Raw genomic sequence first — 25,554 nt, forward strand, 5'->3', positions numbered from 1 at the left:
TACAAGAATATGTCTATGGAATTATATCCACGAACTTGTTCTGTACATCTGAAAATTCTTGTACCGTAATACTGAAACCTATTGAAATCGACGTATAACAAGAATGCAACCGATCATATCCCTTAAAGAGGCCGGGTTCTGAACCCATCTCAACCCCGGGTTGTCTAATGTCACTCCATTAGTTGATATTTCAAGTGGGTTACCTATAAATGGTATGACGATATTACCAGAGCCTCGTAAAGTACGATTCTCCATTTCATCTCATCTCCGAGAAGTAACATTCATTAAATGTTGTTTGTCGAACCCAAGAAACTTCGGTGCGAGTTGTAATAGTGGCTCCAAAGTGCTAGGAGCAAACTTTCTTGCAAAAAGGAAGCAAACTGAACTCGGCTGGTTATTGTAAAGGCAGGGGCGACCTTCGAAAATTCTCTTAAAGAATTCCTCTGTAACATCACCTTTTCCGAATGTAGCCGGATGGGCACCTCCCCTTGACCAGTCAACCCAAGTGATGGTCCTATTCGCTAAGAGTTGTGAGGCTCGAATAGTCATCATAGTCGGGAAATAGTGCTCATCCACATAACATGCTGGCCGACAAAACTTTTCGAACTTAGGGTAGAATGTAGTGTCTTCCACTATGTTGACTGCAAGCTTTCGGTTAATTTCAAACCATTGTGACCCTTTACGCCATTGTGAGATGTTGACCTCGGGTGCCATGTTGGGATTATAGCGTCCTCTGCCGTAGGGCCCGGGATCATCGAACGCACCCATAAAGCTATACCTTGATCTCATCAAGTAATGATAGATGATGCTGAAGTTGTATAGAGGAATGCATGACTCAGATAGGAGAACAAACCGTTCGTTAGAAATATCGAGCAAAGCATTTGCAAGAAGTCGTCTCTCAGCATCACATAAACTCATCTTCCCCCACTCAGTCACCTGCACACCCATAACATTATCTAGTAAGATAGAATATATAGAATGAGATTCTATAAAATTAGGAAATAAAATGACATAATGATGAGGGAATATAGCCATGGGCTATGAAACAGATATAGGATGGAAGCATGTATGGCAAAAGAAAATTTTGTAGTAAGGGGACAAGGCTGGATACGAATTTTACAATTATGCCTTTGTCTATAAGAATTTGCAGTGTTGAACTATGCTACCTGGTTCATCGGTTTGAATTCGGGTTCATGGTTCGCCACTCTAGAATGAACCTGGTTTGTAGGGATAGGCAGAGAGAATTCATTTCTTGGATCATTTTGGTTTCCTTAGAATGAACCCGGTTTGTAGGGATAGGCAGAGATAATTCATTTCTTGGTTCATTTTGGTTTTCTTAGAATGAACCCGGTTTGTAGGGATAGGCAGAGATAATTCATTTCTTGGTTCATTTTGGTTTCCTAGATTGGTTTGCTAGCTTGGTTCACTTGTGCATATATATATAATTCAAGTATACAAGTTATAAGTACAATTATTATGTTAAAAAATTCCAAGTTAAATAGAAATAAATTAATAAAATAATCCAAATTTTAAATATAAATAATGAAAAAAATATAATAAATTGGTTTGGTTCGCTGGACTTAATGCTTTGGTTCACTGAACCCAATCAAAATTTGGTGGGTTCTGTTGACAACCATTTACCCCAAAAAATCGATCTGATGGAGAAGGGGAGAGCTATGAATATAAGAGAGTCACAACGCTTAACTGGGGTATGACACACCCGAGAGTGGAGGAAAATATACACTCAACACTCCCCCTCACCCATTAGGTAGAAAGATTCGAACCCGTGACCTATACGAACCTAGCACTTTGATACCATGTTGACAACCATTTACCCCAAAAGACCGATTGATGAAGAAGGGGAGAACTATGAATATAAGAGGGTCTCAACGCTTAACTGGGGTATGACACACCCGAGAGTGGAGGAAAATATACACTCAATAGGTTTGTGGTTCACTTGACTTCACGAATTTAGTACAAACCGTATTGCGAACCGGTTCACTTCATACTGGTTTGTAGTTCGGACTAGTAACAACGAAATGGGTGACATAGGTGTCGAACACATGCCGAAACACATCTTCAAAAAAATCTTAATTTATTCAAAGATTTTGATTCGAACTATTATTAACATATCTTGATATATGATTTGACCAATTATCGCTTCTTTCTATATTTTATATTTACCATGAACTGAAGTATTTAAAAAAAATTAAAACATATGGAATTCATTCTAAGGATGTGTCAGGGTATTGATTTTGGGGTTAGTGTGTCTAACATTCCATATGCAAACACGAATGTTGAACAGTCTTACATGTCCGTGTTATTGTTATAAGGAGCGTAAGTATACAGAATATTGCGCAGTTGATGAAACAATCAAAAATGTTAGCTAGTTTCCATGGCCTTCAATCTATATGAAGGTATTGGATGAATCCCCTTCAACAAAGAAAAACCTCACACCAAGCTAAAATACACTTTATTTCAGTTGTTCTCTCTTATATACAAACACCTATTGTGACTGGCCCAGGATTACAAATCATCAAAGTAAGCTTCAATATTCAAATAATCAGTGGGTATTTTTATAGAACAGGCCATGTTGAATAGACAATCCATGTTTGGCATGTGTTGAGGACTGCTATTAGGTTGGAACATCAAGTCAGCTTTTCATGACATTAGGAACGCAAGATTGACTGTGATATTTTGTGTGGTAATGGTACACACACACACACGCGCGCACGATATTTTGTGTGGTAATGGTACACCCACACGCATTTACACACACATGTAACCTTCAATCGCTCATGTTCATCACAGGCACTATGCAATAAAATTAGGAACTGTGAACCAAAGTGTATGATACTAACAAATCAAAAATAGGTGGTGTAAAATTCTATAATTTCAAATGGACCTATTCTGATTATTAAAATGTTTTATAATAATATTTTGTCCATGTGTTTATGTATAAAATTATTATTGAACACATCATTTCTAACATAAATTGTAAATAAATTAGTATTTTAAACATATCACTTAAGAATATATTAGTTAGTGTAATACTAATAATCTCACACATACTCTTTCAATAACAAAATAGTTGGAAAAAGTGGAATGGAGGAACAGGACTCGTTCACCAAATCTTTGGGATACTTGATATTTTGTTTTGCTAGGCCTATACTATATTTATTTGTTTGCATTGACTTTGTAGTTTCTAACGACGTGCCACTAGATGCATATAAGACCCCACACAAAGGTGAAAAATTCTCTGGTCATAAATTAAATACAATACATCAACAGTTAGAATCATCCCACCAAATTTACTAATAGACCGATGTTAGACAATGGTCCATCATGCTTATCAGATTCTTATACTATATTACCATGGAACATGCAATTCTACTCCAGAGCCTAAATAGTTCTAAAAATTCCCAAATTCTACATGTATCTAGTTATGTGCAACGGTTTAAATCAGCACACACGTCACAAAGTTTACCAAGAGGGAATTTTTTATCTCATTTTGAAGTCCCCGCACCAAAAAAAGAGGTTAGTCTAAATGGCACAATCTTTGAGAGACTAACCCATGAATGTTAAGCCACCCTTTGAAGGACCCTTTTTTTTGTTGGCTTATCATGGGTATCCCCACCCTTCGGGTGAGACTAATCCCACAGTCACACGCACCGCCCCCTCGGAAAGTCCCACGTGCAATTGGCTGAGTCGAGGGTCAACCAGATCCTGGAAGGTGGCCCCAACGAATACATTGCTTCGTGGGGTTTCGAACTCTTGACCTACCCTTCCTGAAGAGCTTATCAACACTCAGCTTGCCACTAGGCCAACCCCTTTGGGTTACCCTTCGAAGGACCTATATAAAAAATATCCACTTGAATGGTGAATTCTGGACCAAAGGTTTGTTCAAGTTTTCCAAAGACAATGTATTATATAAAACCTATAAAATAAAAAAATAAAAAAAAACCAAGTAATTAAGACACTGGAAAGTGTGATTCCATGATGATATAAATGGGAGATGTTTTAGAAATATTTTAGAGTTTGGAGATAGAGGCAGAAATTTATAGAAGGAAATATTTTAGGGATTTAGTTCGGTTAGTTAGTGATACTTAAGAGATAGAGAGATCCTAGTGATTGATTTCAGTAGCAAGCATTTAGGTAGAGGAAGAGGCCCATTATAAAAGAGTAGGTTTTTTGTGGTTGCAGACCTGGCACACCAAATGAAGAGAGTTCTACATTAGAACTGCAAGGATGAGAGGAAGTAGGCCTCTGAGCTCGTAATTGTGTTTTTTTGTTTGTTTGTTTGTGTGTGTGTGTGTGTGTGTGAGAGAGAGAGAGAGAGAGAGAGGAAGATTTGGAATATTATAACACTTTTTTCTTGAGATTTTTTAGTGAGATTTATGGAACATCCCTTTCCTGCAAGATATTAAGTTTTCATAAACAAGACTCTTTATTATGGGATATTCCACATCTCGATAAAGATTTATTTTTTGGATACCGAGAGAAACATGTGAAACTCACAGTAAATGATGGCCATATAATCAATCTGACCACATTTATTCACATCTAATGGTTAACAATTTTTCCCTTTGAAGTGAAGTAACAAAACAATAAGGGTACACCATTCATTCATCGTGACCATGGTATTTACGCTCTCCAAACCTATGGTAGGTAAATTGTTGCATGATAAAGTGATAAGAAAAGAAGAGAGTTGCAAATAGAAAATAAAGGAATAAAAAGAGTCCATATGGTCCAATTTTTTCCATCTTGTGAGCATCTAAGTGGATGATTCCTAAATCGGTCAAAGTTCTTCTTCAGTTTGCAATCTAATGAGGCATTAGAAGGAAAGGAATAGGAGGGTGTTTGAATAGAAGAAGCACAACAATGGGGAGATAGATTATTATAAGTATTTTGGGTCCATTGTATACTAGAGTAAGAAATGTCAAGAATCTAGGGGACTTTATTTTGAAGATTTAATTTTCAACTGGGAATCTCAATTCTAGTAGAATCTTGTGGACTTTGTTTTTTAGATTCATTATTGAGGTAGTTTCAGTCTCTCTAGGTTGGTCGCCTTGACCTCTTTCTACCTGCGTTGATTTCATCTTTTTTTCTTAATTAAATTTACATTAATTAATATGAGTTGAATTTGGACCTTAAGTGTCTAGATCCAATAATGATTTAGCAACTAGGCAAGGTAGATTCTAGTACTGCCCTGTCTTGTAGTACGTAAAGTGTTTGACAACCTTTCTCAACATAGCATAGCGGAGTGCCTACTCTTACCCAATGGGGAAGGGTAGATCAGAGTAGATTTTTAGAATGAGCTCTCCTCTTCTTCAAATTGAAGTTGGAAGAAGATTTCGAACATCTAGAAGTGATTGACTATGTCAATCACGTCCTTTCCTTAGTGAATAATTTTCATTTTTAAAGGTAATTTCTGTCAGCTAAACCTAAGATTTATGAGATCACCTTAAATCCTCACAAATAAGGGAATGGTGATATAGCCAAAGGAGTAATTAAGGAAAGAGATTAGCCTATAAATACAGAAAAAAGTTGTGAAGAAGATAACTTTTTTGAATGTGTTTTAAGCATATAACCATTACTTTCTACAACTTCCATTCTAACTTAAGCATCAGAGGGTGTTTAGTAGGTATCAAACCGATGTCCTAACTTGCCTTTGGAAAAGGAGAACCCATCACTGAATGCTAAAGCAATTAAAGTTGTCCAAAGCAAGCCCAAAAATTTAATCCGAAAATCTTTGGTGTTGTCTGTGGGAAAATACTTTTTAGCTGACAACATACTCTGACATTGCTAAGTACACTCCCAACCTCTCTTTCCTGTGGCTTGGAGAGAATGGGTGGTTTCCACAGGTACATTATTAGCATAATGAAAGCCTTCTCACAGACTTCAATCCACTCAAACCTTGTGTTTTTCCTCAAGAGTTGGTATAAGTATCTGCACTTGTATGATGACCTGGAAATAAATATGTTCAACGCAACTATCCTTCTTGCCAACTTCTGGACTTACTTCTTCGTCTTTAGAGAGGGCATTTCCATGAGAGCTCTGATCTGATCTGAATTTACCTATATACCCCTCCTAGTGAGTAGATACCTCCAAAAATTTCCTAACGTTACGATGAAGGTGCACTTTTCTAAATTGAGCTTCATCTTAATCTTCCTCATCCGTGAAAAAACTTCTTCAAGCTCAGCTATATGATGCTCATTTCTCCTACTCTTCACCAAGAGATTCCCAACAAGCCTATTACTAGTCGTTGGTAAGTCACCCTTACATTCTTTAATTCATACGGCATAACTCTATAACAACACAATCCCTGCTCGGTGATGCATGTTTTTTCTCTCGATATTCCATTTTGAATTGTATCTAGTTATAACCCGAGTACTGTCCATGAAAGATAATCTTTCATACCCTATTGTAGCGTCCAATAACTGATCTACTCTGGGCATAGGGAAGTAGTTATTTTTTGGACATTCTTTATTTAAATTGGTGAAGTTAATACAGACTATGACTTTCCCTTTTCTTTAGGACTGCTACAATGTTTGCAATCCAATTTGGGTATTGGACCTCTCGAATAAACCCTACTTTGATCAGTTTGTTGATCTCTTCATCTAGTGTTTCTCGCAAATGTGGTGCAAGTAGTCTTGACTTTTATTTCATGGGATGAACCCTTGATACATTGAGATAATGGAATATCATCTCGAGACAGATCCGAAATTCTCGGGCATCCAAAGACCAAGCGAACACATCAAATCCAACCAACGGTGCCCTTGAGGACGTCAAAATAGACCTTCTCAGTCCCATCTACACAAAAACGGCTTCATAAAGGATAACAATTAAACTTTCCATTATGAGGGTGAAGTTTCCCACATGTAACGTAACCACCAACGCATAATAGTAAGGGTGAAATACTCACTCAAGATCCTTATTTGAGAATGTCACTGTCACGCCTTCCTGATTTGCAACCAACTCAATGGATCCATTTCGGGTTGTGTAAACATGCTCCATGTGTGTTGCTTGGTGCATCTTTATCCTCGTTTCTACTTAACTCTCCCACTTTTCCTTTCGTCGTATTTTAAATGACATGAATCATAGTTGCCTTCATGTCTTCCTCTGTCTCTTGCCTCAGTGCTTGAGGCTACTCTTCCCTGTATCCAATTTATTTGGGTCAGATGAGTTAGGTAAACGGGTAGTATTTAGCCCATGGTCAATCCTACTCCAAAGATAAACTGGGGCACCAGCGTAATACCTGTCAAACACCCTTTGACGCTCAAGTTAGAATGAATGTTGCAGAAAGTAACTATATGATTAAATCACCTTCCAAAAATTCTTCTAATTCACGATTTTTTCCCCTATTTATAGGCTAATCTCTTTCCTTGACTACCCCATTGGTCACATCACCGTTTTTCTTGTTCATAGGGATTTATGGTGATCTTCTCATAAATCTTATGATTAGCTAATGAAAATTACCTTCAAAATGGAAGTTATCCACTTAGGAAAGAATGTGATTGACACAGTCAATCACTTTTAGATTCTCAAGATCTTCTCTTAATTTCAACTCGGAAAAAAGAGAGCTCGTTTTATAGAATCTATTGTGATATACTATTCCCCATCTAGAGAAGAGCATGCACCCAACTTGAGTCATCCATGCTATGCTAGGTAGAGCTGTAAAAAACTTTAGGTACCACAAGGTAGGGCAGTGCTAAAATCTACCATGCCCAGTCACTAAATCATTCTCAGATTTAGACGCGTGTAGGTAGGGGTGTCAATGGATAGTCGAAAATTCGAATTTAGAATAGGATATTATCCGATATCCGATAGGATAATTGGATTCGAATTCGGATATAATTTTAGAACATCCGTCAGATTCAGATTCAGATATCAGATAAAATTTTCGAATTCAGATATTGCTGTATTCGAATCGATAAGCATCCGTTGACAACCCTACCTGTAGGAGGTAAATTCTACACATTTATTACACTATGTAGTAACTATGAGCTGGAACACTAATGAATACTTTCACTAGAAGTATAAATAAATACCAGAATTTATACTAGAATCTGCCCCTTGCAACATAAGCCAAGAGTATTGTAAAAGGGCCCTCTACAAGGATATTCTTCATTGGAGATCAACACCAGAGTAAAATCTTTCAGAACAATTTAGTTTGTGGGTGAAGTCACAAATGTTTCAAAACTATTTAACAATCTGAGTAAAACATGGGGTACATTTCAAGTGAAAACAATGACCATTTTGTTCCTATTGTTTGTTCTTCTTAAACCTTGAACTATAATATTGAAATTAGTGGGGGTTTAACTGATTACCTAAGATCACCTAACATGGATGATAAGCATACAATTTGGTAGGATGAAAATTGAGCATTGATGAGAGATGAAAACTTGTTTCATTTGACTCGAAGTGGTGATACATCATGTTAATTTTCCTTGTGAAAACATATCTCTTGTTTGTAGAACTGCAAGTTTAGAGCAGTGGCTCTATAGTGCATAAAAATATTGCCCGATAAATTGTTTTGTCCTTGCTCTTCAGTAGATGTATAAAACCTAGTCATTTTATGATGGGTTGTAATAGTTATTCATATAATACATTATATATATATATATATATATATATATATATATATATATATATATATATATATATATATATGTAGGGAGCGGTTCAGCAGCCCCATTATGGTGCCACACATGGTGCCACATTTTTCAAAACATGGGTTACAAGTTTTGGAATGAGCTGATTTTTTGTGAGGATGATCTCTATGATGAGGAGATCATCCTCACCAAAAATCAGCCTATTCCAAAACTACTAACCCCATCAAAAGTGATTTACAAAAATTGGATGGTCCACGATTCTTCAACTTGTAAACTTGGGTTAGAAGTTTCAAAATGAGCTGATTTTTGGTGAGGATGATCTCTTCACCGTAGAGATCATCCTCACAAAAAATCAGCCTATTCCAAAACTTGTAACCCCATCAAAAGTAATTTACAAAAAATGTGTGGCACCATAAGGGGCTGCTGAACCACTCCCATATATATATTTTCAAATCAATTGAACTCACAAATAAATTCAAATGAATCTTGTGCTCGAACAGCCATTATGATTTGAATCGTATTCCTTAAGATTTCTGATCCGGATTCAATTCTGACAACATTACTCTCAAAATAAAACATATGATACTCACCTATCATAGTAAAATTCATTAGTTTTCAGGTCAACAAGTAAACAATTAAACCAAGGTTTAAATCCCTTGCACAAAACCATAAAGAAGAAACCAACACCAACAGACAAGAAAATGGTCCCACTAGAATTCTCCCTAAAAGGATCATCTTAGAAAATTCTGCAGCCTTTTCCTCCCAAGGATGAAAGGAATTCTCACAAAAAAGGGAGCAATAAAATATCTGATAAACATGTAAGCACGATTTCATTGGGGAAATTTATAGATTCATGCAGGCAGCAATTAAAGAAAAACCTCTCCAATAACAACTCATGCCTTTGTGCTTAATTGAATCAAAACTCAAGAAACCAGTAAAGAACATAGCTCCTAATGAATGAAATATAGCAAAAACTACAAAAACAAGGATGAAGAAGATAAGGGTATGTCATACCTGGCTAGGAATCTGTCTTCGATAGAATATGGAAGAGGGCGGAAACTTCGCATCGTAAGATGGTAACGAATGAATATAGATCGAATAAAGCCCTTCATGTCCCTTTAGGAATTTCTCCCAAAGAGGTGCCAACGGTAACGGCCCTCTTGTCAAAAACATGAAAGCAACCTTCGGAACTCTCTTGAATGGATACTCCTTCACTCGAGGTACTAAAGATGCCCGCCAAAACAGCTCCTTGTCACTCATGGTGTGCATCAGACTTGATGGAGGCCTAATCCAACGGTCTAGATTAGGCGGCTCTTCAACACACGGTTGAAAATTCGTTCGTGCTGTTGTAACTACATTTTGAACTCCAAAATACCGAACCATATACATACTAATGATCAAAAACCCAACACCCATTACCACAAACACCATAATGAACTGGAATAGCCTAAGTGGCAAAACCCTAGATTGCGCCGTTCGGGTTACCACAATGGGTTCCTTCCCTTCCTCTAGATTCATCTTAAATCTAATATTGGTATCAAATTCGACTTCTGGGTACCACGTTTTCAGGATTATTGAATTAAACTACAAACTTTTTGCCTCGCAAACTTGCTTGGATCTTACAATTTCTGATCAATCTCTTTGTTCTCTAATAGGGGAACCAGAGTCCCAGATAGCAACTTAGAACAAAATTGGAGAAAAGGGTAGAAACTTTGAAACATGGGTATTCGAATTTTGAGGAATTAATCAAGAAAAAACCCAACTTGGCATTAAAAACTCACCGAGATCACCCAAGATACGATAAAAATCATTTTTTTTCTTCTTCTAATGGCGAAAACAGAGTATCAAACAGCAACTTAATACATCTAGAGCGAAAAGGGTGGGATTTCTACGTTATGGATATTCGATTAGCGAGGAATTTATGAAGAATCAAAACGAGATCAGATTGAATTTCACTGAAACCGACTTATTATATTACCTCGATGAGCAAAACAAGAGAAGAGACAAAAATAGCAACTTTTACAGAACATAAATGACAAAAAAGGGTTGAATTATTACCATATGGGCGTTTTAATTTCGGAGAGATTTATGGAGAATCAAAGACGTATGGAGATATCGAATCGATCCATTCATGACTTCCTTCATTGCTTGAATTGTGCTGGCTTTTAGTGAGAGAAAAGGGAGGGTCAGAAACTATGAGAGAGAGAGACAGACAGAGAGACTTCTCTTTTGTTTCTGTACGAAGAGTTCAAACAGAATTGAATGTTAGGCGGAGAAGTACAGAAAGATCAAAGAGAAAGAGAGAGAGAGTCCAAAAGAATGGGAAGTTTTCGAGACTCCAGAGTCGACCATAAAAAGTGCCGTGTAGAAACGATAAATCTAGAAAGAGATGTTTTCTGGATTCTCTCTCTTTCTCTTTCTCTTTCTCTTTCTGTTTGAGTATTTATTAGTTTAGATTTTTCAAAGTTTAACAAACAGAACCGAAATAGCCTCCGTAGGGAGATTCCGTCTCGGGATTTGTAACTGTAACACGCGATTATTTTGAAGATTTACTATTATCACACCAACTTTTACTAACGTCGCATCAACTATGTGCAACTCATTGGTGATTTACGTAAGAATTGGTGTGGCATTAGTAAAATGAGGCTAAGGATGTTAATTCTTCGAAAAACATCATTTTCATTATTCATCTCATGTTTTATAACATAATGGTATGTGATAGATAAAAATCAGGATCATCGTATATAATAAATTTTGATTTTAGTATGTTGTAGATGTAATTTTTTTGTTATACCTCGAGATTTGCAACCTTCTTATTGATGCTCCTTTACTCCTATGAATCCCCTTGAGTGTATTTACATCACAAAGCCTCCGACACCCAAATTAGTCCACAAAATAATTTAAGCAAAGTTTTAGTGCAAAGAATTTGTAATTGTGTATCCTCGTAAAAGATGTGTAGTTGTGTATCCCAAGGAAAAAGATCTATGACTCTGTATTCGTGTCATGTTAGTTGAGTATTGATCGAGTGAAGACTTTTTCGTTAGAAAATCATTATTCAAAATTTATCTCTATATAGGATCATTTTTTAAGAGATTTGGAGTGATTTGTGATGCACAGCACTCGAGAGATTCCCCTGACCTCATACTTTTTGGCTCTATTCCCCAACTCATTGAGCTCTAAGCCATCTTCCCCTGACCTATGAGCTCAGTACAACCTTTCTACCACCGACCTCACTAAATCTCAAGGCGACACATGTTGCAACCCTAGGACTAGTAGATTTGTCCCTAAATATACGTTATAAAGAATTCATTCATTGATGCTCTTAATTTTCAATTTATTTATGACACCACACATAATCTGCCTAAGATGGTAATAGATTATAAAGTCTAGATCGCTTACTCGTGCTATTGAGGAACTTTACCCAATTCTATATCAATTCATAAATACTTGTCTTTTTTTTTTTTTTTTCCTTGAGCACCCATACATGAAAAATTGATTAATTAGTAAAATTTTAATCATTGGATTTGGGATTTTTTTTTAATCATGGGCATCGAGGAAACTTAGTAAGTGGAATATCCATTCGTTAGAAAGGGTGTGCCACATGGAAATAAAAGGCACATTGATTTAATATAGTCCAATTAAAACTTGTGAATGTGGCTTGATAAATTAGATTTAATGCAAGTGAATTGACTCCAAATTCACATAAATCAAATTGATTGTCATTGTGTCGAGGAAATGAAATAGACCAGAGACAGAGACAGAGAACTTGGATAAGGGTTAGAGAAAATCCATCCTCTTCAATATATCGAAGACCACTTTTTTTTTCTTTTTCTTTTGATATCGTAGTATTTGCAACACCCTTTCGGATGGGACTAGTCCTTTTAGATCAAAATTCTTTATGAGGATAGAAAATGCATAATAAAAAAAAAGATGAAAATTCCCTTCCCAAAGTGACCTCATGACACTTGACAAAATAATTAGTTTGTTGTGCATCTTTCTACTAGTTACCCTTCAAAGCCTTGGTTATTTTCTTATCATGTAGGGGATTGTGTAGTGAATGAGGGCTTCACCTCTATTGCTCCCCATAATAGAAGTTAGCTTCACCTTTTATTACGCCACATGAGTATAGTCACAAATTCTCCCAATTTTTCAAAAAAAATCATAAAATTCTCTGAATTAGGGGTCAGTCGATTAATTTGGTGAATTGACGAATCAATAATTAATCGACGATCCCTCAATTAATCATAGAATATGGAAACATTTTTATCCTTCATCTACAAAGTTTTAGTTTTTAGTTTTTTTACATTTAAACATAAAAATAAAAATAAAAAAGTTAGGATTTAGAGAGAGAGGCTAATGACGATAGGTTTTGCTAAGAAATCCAATAAAATATTTTGTATAATTTTCAAAATTTTGTCAATTTTTTTACTAAATTTTTTTGAATTAATCGAATTGAACCCTTGTTGGATAATTACCGAATCTGAACTTTGTCACTACATGACCCTTAGTGGTGCTAGTTTTCATCTTTCACAGTGATGTTGGCACGAGAGCCATTGATCAAATGCGCCTCAAATAAGTGAGGCGAGATCGAACTTGGAGCGAAGTCCATGATGACTATTCCTTTATTTTTTCTCACTAACATAAGTAAAAACTTTTTGTTTAAATTTTTAATATATCTTTAATAATTTGTTTAAGTTAATATTGTATAATTATATTTAAGAAAATCAAAAGATATGTATATAGAAATCAAAAGTATTGCATTGAAATTTGTGGGGTTGATGACTTGCATATTTACCAAATGTGGAATCTACCTTATGTTTTCTTATGGGTAAATTCCCAAATAATTACTGAAGTTTTCAAAAATATCAAAAGTGTTGTATGTGTTGATACAACTATCAAGTAATGTTGAAAAAATATTATTAAATTCTTAATATTAAGTGATAACTTTATCAACATTAGCAACATTTCAAAAATATTGAAAACTTTTATAATTATTTGAGAATTTACCCATTTTTATTAGGGCACATTGGACTATCATAATCAGACTCCCATCCTTAATGAGGCTCCGAGGCACACCACATGGAGGAAAAGGTGGTTATATTGGTTTACCCAATGTGGGGTAATTGACTATAACCGATTTTCCTCCACATGAAGTATTCAAAAGCCTTAGTAAGGCTTCTAGCCTAATGGTCGAGGCTAGAGTTTTTCTACCTCGTTTATTTGTATTTTTAAATATAAGCATATGAGTGAAGGTGGATTTTGAATCATAAGCCCTGTTTTCTTGTTACACTACAAATGATTTGTTTTAGCAAATATTTTCATTGAAAAATTAACTATTGCTTGGTACCCATCAAGATATCTCTTGCGAGATCATTTTTGTATAATGTTTATGTTGTGCGATGTCTAGTATTCTTATTGGGCTTAGGCTTGGATCTTTTCCCGATGCGGAGTGGGCTCGACTCGAACAAGTTACTCGATTGCAGCATCTCCGAGGCAAATTTTTTTGATATATATATTATATTTTTGAGTAGGGATTTATTATTTTTGCTCTATGAGGTTCCTTGCGGTTGTGGACAAAGAGTCTGTAATATTTATCGTTGATAGTAGATTTTTTCTCCCTCTCTTCTAAGGACGTAGGCAATTTGCCAAATCACGTACGTAAATCTTATGTATTCATTTTGGTTTCTTATCTTTAGTCTTGTTATGCTTCCTCGCAACAGTTTATATTTACACTGCAATATTTGTTAAAATAAAATGTGAAAATAATCTTGACTTATTTGACCACATCAAATAAATGATCATTGCAAAAATGCCCTCAGTACTTGCTACATTAACATGGCAATTGGCATATTTGAAATACAAAAATGCCCATCATCAAAGAAAATATTCAAATTACAAAAAACTCTTTCCCTACATGTTACAATAATATGCAGTTGAATTTAGACAAATGCTCCCATAACGAAGGATTTTATTTTATTTTATTTTATATTATATGCAATAGATGTGGCTTTGGTGAGATGTATGTTTGTGAATTTATGTGTAGGATATTGTTGCAAGTACTGAGGGTTATTTTTGTAATTTTAAAATTGTCTTTGATGAGGATTATTTTGTAATTTTAATATGCAATTAGTGTATCTTTAAGAGGATTATTTTTTAATTTAAAATTTTCTTTGATGAGGATTATTTTGTAATTTTAATATGCAATTAATGTATCTTTAAGAATACTACCAAACTCACTCAAAAAAGACACTCAAATACATGCATCTGATGTGGAATGTGTAAAGAATACATGTACATATTTTCATAACAAAAATTGAGGGTATTTTTAATATGCATAGATAGGATGGAATTATTTTGAAAATATTTTGCAATAATTTTTTAACCACAAATCATTTACTGAAATTTCTTAAGAATTTAGATAATCTATGCAATATTTTCACGATGGAAATCATTTGTATTGTGTAACCAAACACCCATAAATTGATTTTAGAAAATTATTTGCATTTACAAATTATTTGCAACGTACCAAGAAGTATCCAAATCATGATACCAGTACTCTCGGGCTCTACCAACTTAGCAAATTAACAAATACTTTTACCCAAGACCTCCTAAAACTCCATTGACGTACCTGTGAATCACAAAATATAAGCTTCTCATCAAATGTTCATGTTCATCACAACCCATGCTGAGGATAATATTCCATCATTGAATTTAGTATGTACATCAATGATTGGGTGATAGTGTTATTTCTCGAGTAACTGAATCTAAGAAAAAATTAGGAAAAATTAATTAAAAAGACCCCAGTGGAGGGACTTTTTTCTAAATAATCAAGAACCTAATCGCTCAAATTTCTCATTTCTCACCATTGTCCTAACCATGTGAAATCATCATTTTCATCCAAAAGATTGGATTTTTGACATCTCAATCAAGTTTTGAAGACTCCATTCCGTTAGAAAGTATTTGAGATTTGAGAAGGAAGAAGAAGCCGTTTTCAAAAGCTTTTTTAAAATATTTTGAAGATATACTTTAAAAAATTAGGATTTTTTCATGTTTTTATTTTTTATTTTTTATAGATGAAAATCGATCAAGAATGATTCTTTTGAGTTGAAATCATCTAAACAAGTCGTCATCTCAAATTTTTAATCGATCTTTCCATGTATTGTTGGTCACACAAGTTCACGTGACGCATTATTCAGCACACTGATCCCATGAATGTTCAGGCATTCATCCGACACCCACACTCCTTTGATCTTGTTTCATCAAGGCCTAGACAAGGCCAGTCGATTTGTACCAATGGTCCACATTATGATGAAGAAAATTCATAAATCAGACAGACAGACAGACGGCAACCGCCGAACCCAAGTAGACAAGTATATAGCTGAAGGTATAACATTTTAAAGAAGGAATAAAACAAGATACAGATTATCTAATTCATGGTGAAAACACAGACAATGAACAAAAAGATCTATTTTAGAACTCCAATGACATGTTATGGGAAGAAAAAAAATCACTGAGAACAAACTTAGTAGTTTCAAAATTTAGTTTCAAATGACCAGAACAAACTCAAACCTAGCATACCAAAAAAAAAAAAAAAATTCATTCATATTTCAAGCTTTACTTCTCCGAAGAGTTGGGTCCCCTCTTCTTTCCAAATCCAACAACTGTAAAAAGAAAACAACAAGGTCAACACACACTTGTTAAGTTATCCGACGTTAAAAAAGATATGAAAAGAAGAAAGACTCATTCCTACGCAAACAAATGGGGTATCAAACATGTCTAAACTAATTCAGATTTCAAAAGCATGTAACTTATAAAAATAAGTTAGAATTGTGGGAAGATAATTTGACACTTTGATAAAGGAGGAACATGAGAAGATTTTGCAAGTTCTTTAATTGTAACAGATCGATGGACAACTTTAGGGAGGAATGCTTTCACATGGTCTAATAACCTAGGAGAACCAAATACGAATAGATTGGATAGGTTTTTTATCTCAGCTTTGTGGAGGATCATTTTGGTTGAATCGTTCAGGTAAATACGCCGGATCCTGTCATCTGATCATTGTCATTTTATTCTAGGCTAATGATTTCTCATGATAAGAACTTTTTCTACTTTTTTTACTAGTGATCAATATTGTGAAAAAGCAACTGCACCGTGGGAACAGGTATAAAAGGATTGCAAACAGAACACAATATGGTTCTGAGCCAAGACTACTATAACACTACTTAATTTCTGCAAGAGCAAGTTAAAGCCATGATAAAATCCCAACCACAAAACCAATTCAAAGCTTTAAATTCATAATTTATGTATCAACCACAAACTAGTGGAGAAACTAAGAGATGGATTTGATTCTTTTTTTTTTTTTAATTATAGCTATCCATCTCCCCCAATCGATATCTTGCCCATATAGCCTCAACCAACAGAAGATTTGCATACATGTCATAATATCAAAAGGTCCACAGGAACAGCATGGGTGAACAAATCATACTTATTTTGCCCGAACATGTGGCGTTTCAAGGTGTAAATACACAAGCATAAGAATCATGAAAGAATTGAGAATATCCCAAAGATGGTCGGCACAAACTCAATGTTGGTCTATCGTACATCCCAAGGTGAAGATAACCTTCACATTCTAAATGTCCACATGGAGTAGTTGCTCAAGCAAGAATTTGCAATAGGAAACTTAACTAAATAGAAAATACAGCTGTACAAGGAAATCTATACTAATTACTAAATCAGAAATATGGGATCCAACTTCTTGATGTTTGCAGAGAAATCTACTTTTGTTAGCCCAAGGAATTTTTCTATTTAGAGGACCTTTTTCCCAAAGATATAAGGTAGAAAAATCAGGCCAATAGGCTTACAGTTGTAGAGAAAAGGTTATAATAGACATGAGAACTAGTGGGTAGGTTCTATCTAGAGCCCAAGGATGTAGTCGTCAATTTGAACCAACAGCCCTCATTAATAAACATCGTATAGCCCACTTCTCTTTTTAGTATTTTAAGGCAAATGTGCTGTGAGTTTATGCTTTCCTCACCAAGCAAGATATCCGTGATTGTTGCATGGAATAACAAGGCACTTCCCAAGCAATTTAGCATCATATATGGGAAAGAGAGGTCATTTGCTCTCCAAATCCAACAACTATACCCCCGAACAATAGAGAGAACCAATGGAGTATTTATCATGTATATTATAATGTTATTCCTAAAAGCTTAGATAGCTTGGACTGATTTTTCTTCCCTTTATCCCACAAAAGGGTAAGTTAATGAGCTAAATAAATCACTTTCTAGCAAAAAATCTAACAGTTATATCTCAATCCAACTCCATTTCCTATTTAGAATGGGTTTCATTCTTCAATTGTATTTTCAATGTAAATTCTTAATCAATTTTCCACGGGGGCATCTAGAATGGATATTTTTATATGTCAACCTCAAAATGCATGCTAGACCGACCTCAATATTATCCATGTCAAGTCTCCTTTGAAATTGGACCAAGATAAGCACAATCCTTTTATGATTCTTAGAATCTTATGTGCACACATCAATGCCCCAAACTGATGTTTACATCCTATAGACTATATAAAGAGCATTCTTTCTACAAGTCCCTTTTTTCCTCAAGAATAATATCCTTTAAATCAGAAAATTTTCCTAAACTAAATAACAACTTTTATTCCATCAACCAAATAATTGGATCCCATTACAACCAAAACGGCAATGTGTGTACGCGTTAAGACCCATCTCCAACCTCGAGATAGCACAATCCTTTCATGATTCTAAGGTTCTTACAGGCACGATAAAAGCGTCACATGCCCAGTCTAGATTTAATTCATTGTAACCATGATTGGAATTATCTAGAATGATCGAACAATATGTTCGGCTCTAACCGATCGAGGGTATGACCACCAATCTAAGATCTCCAAAAACCCAAATTTGCACTAATTCCAGATAGAATTTGTCCATGGGTTGTTGCTAATTTGCGCTAGTAATTTGTGGCGCATAATAACAAAACGAATCAAGTAAAACAATCATTAAGATAACTATACTGATTAAATCTGATCCGTTCGTTTCAAAGGGGGAGGCTCATCATAGTAAAGTCTGGTTATGGTTTCTAGAGAAGATAATTGCTGCTAACATGCACATGAGGAAAAATTGAAGAAAAATGGGAGAAGGATTTGGCATACCAGCTGTGACAAAGCGCCTGTTGTACTGCATCCTCTTGTGAGCTCTGCCTCTTGGCTTCTTCTTCTTGTCTTGCTTCGCTACCTTCGGCGTTTGGCCTCTTACCTTCCCTGCTCGAGCTAGAGATCCATGAACTTTACCTGAAAAATACCATTAACAGAGAAACTAAATCGGATCAACAAACCCACATATAGATTCAATCCAAACCGAACACCCCAATAGAGAGAGAGAGAGAGAGAGAGAGAGAGAGAGATTACCCATCTCAGATTGTTAGGGTTTTGCTACTTCTGCTGCTAAGGGCTTTGGTGATTCAAAAATCAAGATCGGTATGGTAAAATCTTAGGGTTAGGGTTTCGAAGTTTATAACTCGTGCAGAGACACCAAAAAGGCGGTGAACCACGTCCCTTAATTGGGGTGTAATAAGTCAAAGTTGGGGTGCCAATAGTAAATTATAAAATAAATAAATAATTGTGATTTGCTCCCTCTCACATACTCCCTCGAGATACACACAGGTCCCTACTCTCTCGTCATGGCATATGCATTGAACCATAGATTTTCCTCGGGATACATCTATTCATATGCCATGTCTAAAGAGTAGAAGGGGAGTATGCGCGAGGAACCCAATTTATTATGTGTATCCCGAGAAAAAATCTATGGTCTATGCACATGCCATGTTAGGAGAGAAGAAGGGGGGAGTATGAGCGAAGGACCCAATTTATCATTATTCAAAAAATAATCCTTAGTACTTGACACAAGAATGTGAGAAATCAAAAAATTCATCTCATCAAAAATATATTTACTTGCACATGAAAATTACAAAATACCCTTTATTAATGTTTTTAGTGTAACAAGTACTAAAATTATTTTTGTAATTTGAATAATGTTTTTAATGATAAATATTTTATAATTATAATATGTATTTATAAGAATATTTTTGTAAATTCGTTTGTATTTTAATGTAGCAATTATTGAGGGTAATTTTAATAATTTAAATAATTTCTTTGATGCGATCGAACAAGTTAAAGTCATTTAGATGTTTTGTTTTAATAATAAATCACTGTGAAATTTCGTGCATTGCAAACATTAATAGCCATCAATCAAACATAGAAAAAGGATTTCGAAAGAGATTTCCCACTGGCTACCAAGAAGTAGTGATTTTTTTTTGGGTATTTAGTAAAACCCTCTATGAAATAGACAACCTTAGTGTTACTCCCCTACGAAATGCAAGATGAGATTTACCCTTTGGAACTGTCGTTGACCTGGTTGAATCGTTAACAAAAACGATTGTCTCTTAACAAAGATGATAAAATATCAAAAATACTTTTACATGTAGAAATTACGAAAAATGTGTCTCGATTAAAACAACCCAGCTATGTTCAATATAATCGCTCTAAACACAATAACTGTGAGAACCCGAATCGTTCCTAGCCCAATTTATCATCGATCTAAATCTAAATATTGTAGTTTTGAAATCAAATCACACATTTTCAACTCATTCATATTCTCAACATTTTCAAGTTAAAAAAAAATATTTTTCTACCTAATCTCATCGTGTTCATCCCAATCTCATTGTTCTCATCTCATCCTAAAGGCATTTTATTTGACCCAATACTTATGCTCTGTTTGGAAAAGTTGTATGTAAAGTTGTTGATGCTGAATTAAGTAGCTGAAATTGAGAGAAAGTTGTTGTTGTTGCTGTTGCTAAAACAACTTAATGAATTGAGTATATTGTTTGGTAACATATTGTCTAATTGTGCTGTTAAGATATTGCATTGTTTGGTAACTTGTTGTCTAGAATTTACTGGATGAAATTAAAAATAATATTAAAAAAAGATGAAAGATCTAAACCACGTAAAAGTAAAAATTCCTCTAAAATTGAAATTCGAAGCAAGAAGAACAAAATATTTGTTTAAAGTGACTAATTTCTACTCTGTTCAATAAGAAAAGCAAAATCACAACATCAAACAAAAATGAATCTTCAGGGATGAAATAAATCATCAAAACATAAAATCGAATTATAAAAAACATCATAAGAAGAATAATAATTCCAAACAAATCTAACAATTTTAAAGCTCAACTAAACTTCACACTTAAATGAGTCAACTCGTTTTAATTTGATTTTAACATGATTCAACCCAAAAAATTGATGGGTTAATTCTAAAGACAATTAAGAATTCAGCATGTCATAAAAATACTATTTTTTTTTTCACCTTCATCTACTTCTTTTTTTTTTTTCAAATCAAAGTCCCCTAAAAATTGATAGGCCAACTCTAGAGTTAATTAAAAAATCAGCATGTTATAAAAGTAATTTTTTTTGTTGTCTTTTTGCACCTTCATTTATATATATATATATTTTTGTCAAATCAAAATCCCTTTAAAATTGATGAGCCAACTCTACATTCAATTAAAAAATCAGCATGTCATAAAAGGATAATTTTTTTTCTTTTTTCACCTTCATCTACTTTCTTTTGTCAAATCAAAGTTGTAAAAATAATTTCCAGCAAACAACCCGTGTCAACCATACAATACAAGCCTTCTCCCAAGCAGATAACAAGTGCGCACTCACACCTGCACATTTTCTTAGATGAGAGAGAGAGAGAGAGAGAGAAATGGTGGTGTAGGGTAGATAGATGATAGAGAACAGGGAAGAAGAAAATCATGGGCGTGGACTATTGGATCCAAACGAAGCCGAGTCGAGTTCACCAAGAATACTGCGTGTGGTATCGTTCATGATAGAGAAATTGGTGAAACGAAACGACCTCATCTTGAAGATCCAAGAAGAAGAAGAGGAGAAAAGGTTATTGGGTTTGGGTTTGGGGCTGTTGGGGAAAAGGTTGAAAGTGTTTGATGTTTTTCATTCAAACTTGAAATCAAATCATGGACTCTGTTTTTCTACCTCGAAGATTAATGGTTGCCATGGTATCCTACCTTCCTTAGAGAACAGATAATAATATCAAGAATCACTGGAATACCCATTTGAAAAAGAAGCTAGAGAAGCCTCAAATAGGTTTTAATAAAGATGGGTTTTCAGATTTACAGCCAATCACCAATGGTCAGTGGGAGAAGAGTCTTTCGTTTTTGAAATACGCTTTGGAAATTGGAATTCGGATTATCGTGTGATTTTGCGGAGGCTCGTTGAAGTGTAGGTAGTCGAGAGATTCGGCTGATTTTATCGAACGAATCGGCAATTGAAAATAATTATTAACGACACCAAACACTGAAGTTCCAAAAGAGTAACGTGTTCGGCATGACTTTAGCCTTCACACGGCTTTTCCAAACGCAGCATTAGGCTCTGTTTGGAAAAGTTGTATGTAAAGTTACTGATGCTGAATTAAGTTGCTGAAGCTGAGAGAAAGTTGTTGTTGCTGTTACTAAAACAATTTGCTGAATTGAGTATACTGTTTGGTAACATGTTGTCTAATTGTGTTGTTAAGATGTTAAACTGTTTGGTAACCTGTTGCCTAAAATTTGCTGGATGAAACCTAAAAAAAAAATATATATATATTTATCTTATATAAGTACTAATATGTTAATAATAAGTATAAACATAGGATTTAATATTACAAAATAAAAAATAAAAAACAAAATTAAACTTAAATTAGGTTTTTTAATCATCTCAGTCAAGAAAATTCAAAACGCCATCAAAATTATAAAAGAAAAAAAAACATGAAAATAAACACAAAGGAGGAAATTTACAACAACAAAAATTACCACCCAAAAAAGTCTAAATCAAGAAATCAGAGAAAAACCTATCAAATTGAATTATAATTTTATAATATCTTGTTCAAGAAGACCCAAACAACCATCAAAGGGGTCGTAGATAATAATATGACTATGATTATTAGAGAGCCACTAACTTATTACATCCACTTGCTTAAATTATTTATCACACCCTAATTAAAGATTGATACACACGTTTCAAACATTACAAAGGTTCAGTTCAAATTATAATCTCAACATTAAAAAACATTATAACACTTGTTGAATAGTTGTTTACAAATATGATTAGGCTTTTAAAATCCTAAACCTAAAAAATAGAAATCTAACAACAACAAAAAAAAGTGAATTTATATTGGCACCCCAACTTTTATTTATTCTAAACCATTCATTTATATTCTTTATTAATTGGGGTGTAGCAAGTAAAAATTAGGGTGCCAATAGAATATCTCTTACCCGCACTAATTATTTTATTGGAAAAATTATTTTCTTATGATTACTTTCATGCAGAATTAGTATTTTCAAAAATATTTATTATAAAAATATACACATTCTTACCCACACTAAATACATCGAATTCCATCTGAATCTCGTCATTCAACATGTTTGGATTAGAGTAATAATAAGATGGATGACTGAAAAATCCTCCATATTGTATCCTTCCTCCTATTTATTTATTGAATAATAAGGAAACATATTCTACAAAAATCCATTTTCTAATTATTACTTTTATGTGGAATTGATTTTTTTCAGAATATTTACTCTCCAAATATATACAACCTTAGAAAATAGTTCAACATGCTTGTTAATTAAACTCCTTGTTAAATAATTCGAAATTATTTATTCAAATGAAGAAGAGATTCCATAGGGGGGGACCACATGCTATGTAGCAGGCCCCACAAAAGTGATTAGTACCATTAGAAAAAGAGAGATTCTGTTGGCACATCAACTTTTATTTATAACACACCAATTCAATTTGAACGGAGAACGGTGTGTTATACGCCTTGCGTCTTCTCTTTATCACTTCAGGGAAACCACCACATGCTTTGCAGCAGGCCCCACAACAGTGATTAGAACCATTAGCAAAAGAGAGATTCTATTGGCACATCAACTTTTATTTATAACACACCAATTCAATTGAAAATGAAATTGAACGGAGAATGGTGTGTTATACGCCTCGCATCTTCTCCTTATCACTTCAGGCAAACCATTAACCCTAACCTTAAACTCATCATACTCTCTCTTAATCCAACGTCTATCCTTCACAAAAGCAGCTCTCTTCTTATTCTTCGTTGGATCACTCTTAATTGAGAAATAATTATTTGGATTTCAAAGTTCGATGTTGTGTTTTCGACAGCTTCAACCCTGGCTTCGAATGTTAGAATAGCTGCTCCATTATCAAATATGTAGCAATAAATCTTCTCGATTGGGTATTGGACAACTAGGATTGAGAGGATCGTGTTGGCTGTCATGAGTGGGGGTTCTTTCTCTGGATCGACTATGTAGACGAAGACATCCATGCCTGAAAGATTTGATCTTCTGTGAGGGTTTGAAGGTGAGGGGAGTTCAAATTTGTCTTGAAGGGTGGAGAGATCGGCTGAGTGATTGATGGGGCTGAGTTTGGGGAGCTGATTGAGAAGCCATGAGGAGGCAAACCAGATCTCGCAAACTACAGACAATCCCCAAAGCCACATTGCGTCTTTGTTAGGGTTTTGGATTCGCCATGTTAGAAACAGGGTTAGTGCTTTCATACACATTACTACCAAAGCATGCATCGTCGTGCACGTTAACAACAAAAATACAAGTCTCAAACTAACTGAAACGCATCCTTGCCCCTTTACGGTTTGTACTCTGTTTTTGTCGAACCGTGTGATTTTGCGGAGGCTCGTTTAAGTGTTGGTAGTGGAGAGAATGTATAGATTTTTCTGAATGAAATGGCAATAAAAAGAGTTCTTATTGATCCCAAACACTCAAGTTATAAAAACTGAACGATTGCAGCATGATTTTAGCCATGCGAAGGCTTTTCCAAATGGACTATCAGTAGCTATTGACAAGGGGAATTTCCACTATTTTCTCTTTGTGGGACATTCTAATTCATGTGATATTATACCCTTTCCATCCTAAATCAAATTCTACTCAGAATCGCAAATCTTACAGTCATTTATACCGATAAACTACAAATGAATGGAATTCTAATTAGGGTAAAAAAAAAAAAATTTACCTGACTGCTAAAAAATCCTCAAAAAATATATATGAAGACTCTAATTTCCTTTTTCTTAGATTATTGAAGAGGATAAACTTCAAGCCTTGTTATAAGATATGTGGATGGGGGCTTAGTTGTGCCTCTTTTTGTTCGTGTAAAATTGAGAAAAAAAAGGAGGTGGGTATTGACTAGAGGGGATAAGGGATGGTTAGGAGGTTGAAAGGATCGGGGAGGAGTTGGTTTTTTTATTTGAATTCAAATTTCAATTTTGACTTGATTTAGGTTTAGATTTAGATTTAGATTTTGAATTTTGGATTCAGGTATGGATTTGGGTATTGTGCAATTTTGGGGTGTCTACGATAGGGGATTCAAATCAATGGATATTAAGAATAGAATCCTAATACTCTTGAGAACTATCCAACAATAACAAAAAATAAACCCTAATTGGAATAAGTGAGATAATGAAGTTGGTATTTTATTTAATTCAATGGTGTAAACTATTTCCATCCATCTAAATAAATTGGATTAGATTTTGTATTATTTCAATTAAAATGTTCGTATTTTGGTAATTTAAATGCTACAAGGGTAGTTTGGGCATTCAGACAATAAATCGTCAATCGAACAAATGTTGACAACTATTTGACCAGGTCAATCAAAGTTTAATGGGGGTAGACCTCATCTTCAATTTCGCTGGAGTTACCCTACTTTCACTTATTTTGCAAGGGGTATTTCTAAGATACCTAATTTTTCATCACAAACATTTGCATTACAAAAGTGTAGCAATCTACTCGAACCTTCGAAAAAATTGTCACTCCCCTTGATGACTCTAAGATTCCATCTACAT

At 34.6% G+C, this 25,554-nt stretch overlaps 2 protein-coding genes across 2 annotated transcripts; both read right to left on the minus strand.

The window, feature by feature from the left end:
- Nucleotides 1-11,043, minus strand: LOC147388654 (glycosyltransferase BC10-like). The gene is made up of 2 exons (XM_086417987.1): nt 9,630-11,043; nt 1-936 (listed from the first exon to the last, which is right to left on the minus strand). The coding sequence occupies exons 1-2, from the start codon at nt 10,131-10,133 to the stop codon at nt 262-264; spliced, it is 1,179 nt and encodes a 392-aa protein (XP_086274113.1). The 5' UTR covers nt 10,134-11,043; the 3' UTR covers nt 1-261.
- A 5,024-nt stretch (nt 11,044-16,067) lies between these two features.
- Nucleotides 16,068-19,204, minus strand: LOC147388655 (small ribosomal subunit protein eS30z/eS30y/eS30x). The gene is made up of 3 exons (XM_086419540.1): nt 19,048-19,204; nt 18,793-18,930; nt 16,068-16,276 (listed from the first exon to the last, which is right to left on the minus strand). The coding sequence occupies exons 1-3, from the start codon at nt 19,049-19,051 to the stop codon at nt 16,230-16,232; spliced, it is 189 nt and encodes a 62-aa protein (XP_086275666.1). The 5' UTR covers nt 19,052-19,204; the 3' UTR covers nt 16,068-16,229.
- Nucleotides 19,205-25,554: the final 6,350 nt, after the last annotated feature.

The sequence above is a fragment of the Akebia trifoliata genome, chromosome 12 (assembly GCF_017979445.1).
Source record: "Akebia trifoliata isolate Shusen 1 chromosome 12, ASM1797944v1, whole genome shotgun sequence".
Taxonomy (NCBI): domain Eukaryota; kingdom Viridiplantae; phylum Streptophyta; class Magnoliopsida; order Ranunculales; family Lardizabalaceae; genus Akebia; species Akebia trifoliata.